Source organism: Eleginops maclovinus, chromosome 4, assembly GCF_036324505.1.
Source record: "Eleginops maclovinus isolate JMC-PN-2008 ecotype Puerto Natales chromosome 4, JC_Emac_rtc_rv5, whole genome shotgun sequence".
Lineage (NCBI taxonomy): Eukaryota > Metazoa > Chordata > Actinopteri > Perciformes > Eleginopidae > Eleginops > Eleginops maclovinus.
In genome coordinates this window covers 31043436-31045859 of record NC_086352.1, presented here as the reverse complement: position 1 = coordinate 31045859, position 2424 = coordinate 31043436, and the positions used below count along the sequence as shown (strand labels likewise).

At 41.5% G+C, this 2424-nt stretch overlaps 1 protein-coding gene across 1 annotated transcript in view; it reads right to left on the bottom strand.

The window, feature by feature from the left end:
- Positions 1-671: 671 nt before the first annotated feature.
- LOC134863088 (proteoglycan 4-like) overlaps positions 672-2424 on the bottom strand; it is a 6701-nt gene continuing 4948 nt past the window's right edge. Inside the window, exon 10 of the mRNA XM_063881359.1 lies at positions 672-692. Within this exon, the coding sequence (XP_063737429.1) occupies positions 672-692 (21 nt within the window). The remainder of the gene's footprint in view (positions 693-2424) is intronic.

The following is a 2424-nucleotide window of genomic DNA, read 5'->3' as shown; positions in this document are numbered from 1 at the left end:
GCAAACAATAAAATTTTTTAGAAATGTCTTTTCGGTTGATTCTCATTAAAGGGGCCTTCAAGGGGGTTTAAGTTTATTTAGGGAGTTGAAAATTTTTGGGAAATTGACCATTTCCCCAATAATTGTAACCCCAAATGAATGCAAATTTTTTAAACCCAAATTTAATATGTGTGAGGACCACTGAGGGAAAGAAGGGAATAAAAGGGTATGATTTCAAATAAATAATTTAATTTAAAAAAAACCGTATATTAAGGCAAACAAAAAATTTTGGGGTGAATCGTTATTTTTTGCAAAAAATAAAAAGGGCGACAGCCAGAATCAAACCAAATTCTACCTGGCAATTATGTTTTTTCCCTTCTTTAAAACCCAAAGGCCATTTTGGAGTTTCACAAGATTCAAGCTACGGTTAAAAGCGGTTAATGCCCCACAAACGACAAAGGGGATTACTTTTTCAAAAAAATTTGTTTTTTTGGAAAAAAACCCGCCTTATTACCCCTCGACTTTAAACCCCGCCCTGCGATGGACTGTGTCTCCCGGGTGCCTGTGCGCCATTTGCTCCTTGTTGGAGCGGGAAGGGCAGGCCTTTTCATTTTCCTGCCAAAATTTTTCCACCCCAAACCCTTTTCCCCACACCCATGCAGGGGAGGGAAGGGATAGTGAAGTTAAAGAGCTCACGACACGATAGAGCCCCCCTGAGCGCAGAAACAAATTTAGGGCCAGGGGCCATTCCCAAACAGGGGCCTTGAAGGTACATGCGATTTTTAATGTGAAAACACCCCACTCTTAGCCAAGTGAGGTGGAGTTTTGGGACTGCAAACTCTGTCAGCAACAAGACCGGAGGCTGCATATTTCCTTGAACCAGGAGTTAAGTTGGCTTTATCTCCCCAGGGGTCATCCAGAACACACAGCTCCCAGTAAGCGTATAGAAAGTTGGGCCCAGGGTTTTGTGACCTGCTGGCTGTTTTTCGATGGTGGAAATTGGTGGCCCAAACTCTCTCTGTTGCACCTTGATAAATAATTTAAAAAAAAAATAGCTCTCTATTGGCAGCCCACTTGGGTTATTTTTGGGAGTTTTCTTTCCCTGCCACACAGACCGATGTTTCTTTGGGCCCTTTTACAAAGGGTCACCTTGAGTTTGGGTCGATAGCCTCCAGAAAGCCATCAGGGGTCAAAAAAAGGAACTTTTAAAAAAAATAAAAAAAATAACATGTTTGTCATGGGGGCTAATTTTTTACACAGGTCAATTACTTACTTTTTTACACTACTAATTTTTCATAAAAAACTTAACGAATGGCTTGCCTAAACTCTGATGATGCGTAGGTATACATTTTCTGGCCTAACAATCATTTAAAAAATAATGACAGTAAATTTTTCTTTTTTATATTTTAACTTTAAGAAAAATATTTGTGGCCGTGGTTATTTAAAAAACTCTTGTAAGGTGGGCTTTTACCGGAGACTAATTAAACCAGGTAGCCCACTTTTCTTCAAAATCAAGTATAGGACTTTGGGGTTGTTTTGTTTTCAATTTAAAAATGGCTACCATCTAGTAGTCTACCCTACATGTTTTAAAGAGCGGAAAGCAGTATTAATATGGCAAACATGAAATAATGCTGGTCAATTGATAAACACTTTCACTCTTCAACCAAAACAACCTTAATTACATTTACCGGATAAAAGGAGTCCCGTCCGACCCCGGGATATGCCCAAACCAAACAACCCTAGCTGTTTTTGAGTTTTTAAAAATAACATACCGGGGCGAGGGGAGCCACCTCCCTCTCTTCTTCTGGGTCGACAAGAGGAGGGCTCTCAGTCTGTCTCCCCCTCCACCGCCGCCCCGGGGTTTTGGACTTGAAAATATTCCAAGCAAAAAAGCAGGGGCGGGCCCCTTTTTTCAAACCTCCTAATTTCCCAGGGTTGCAACAAAAGTCCTTTTATAAATGCCTGTTCAAACACAGTAACCTTGCTTGGTAGAAATCGTCCCCCCGTACCTTCACCTCCACGGCTCGCACAGACACATCAAAACCCAAAGCTATGGAAGTAATGTATATTTTACCCAAATTTGTACAAAGGGGTACACACAAGTAGGGCCCCTTTTTTACTGTTGAACGACACCCTTTTCTCTTTTACCGAAATCCGCTCATGTAACATTTACTCTATTACTCAGCAACTTGAAACTAGCATCCCCGGGGAAAACACCCCAACAACACGACTTTTCCCAAATTGTCGACGTACCGCAACATAGGAGTTAGCCGAATTCTTTTTGGCTTGTAGCCTTTCGGGACAAGGAAAGGCACAAATGATAACTTCATACGTTAAGGACATCATCAATGGGTAGCTCCCCCCAATCACGCCCCACTGGGGAAAAAGGTTTTGTTTCTGCTAATCAAGTCCCCTTTTGCTTAGAATAGTTTAGGCCACTCTGAG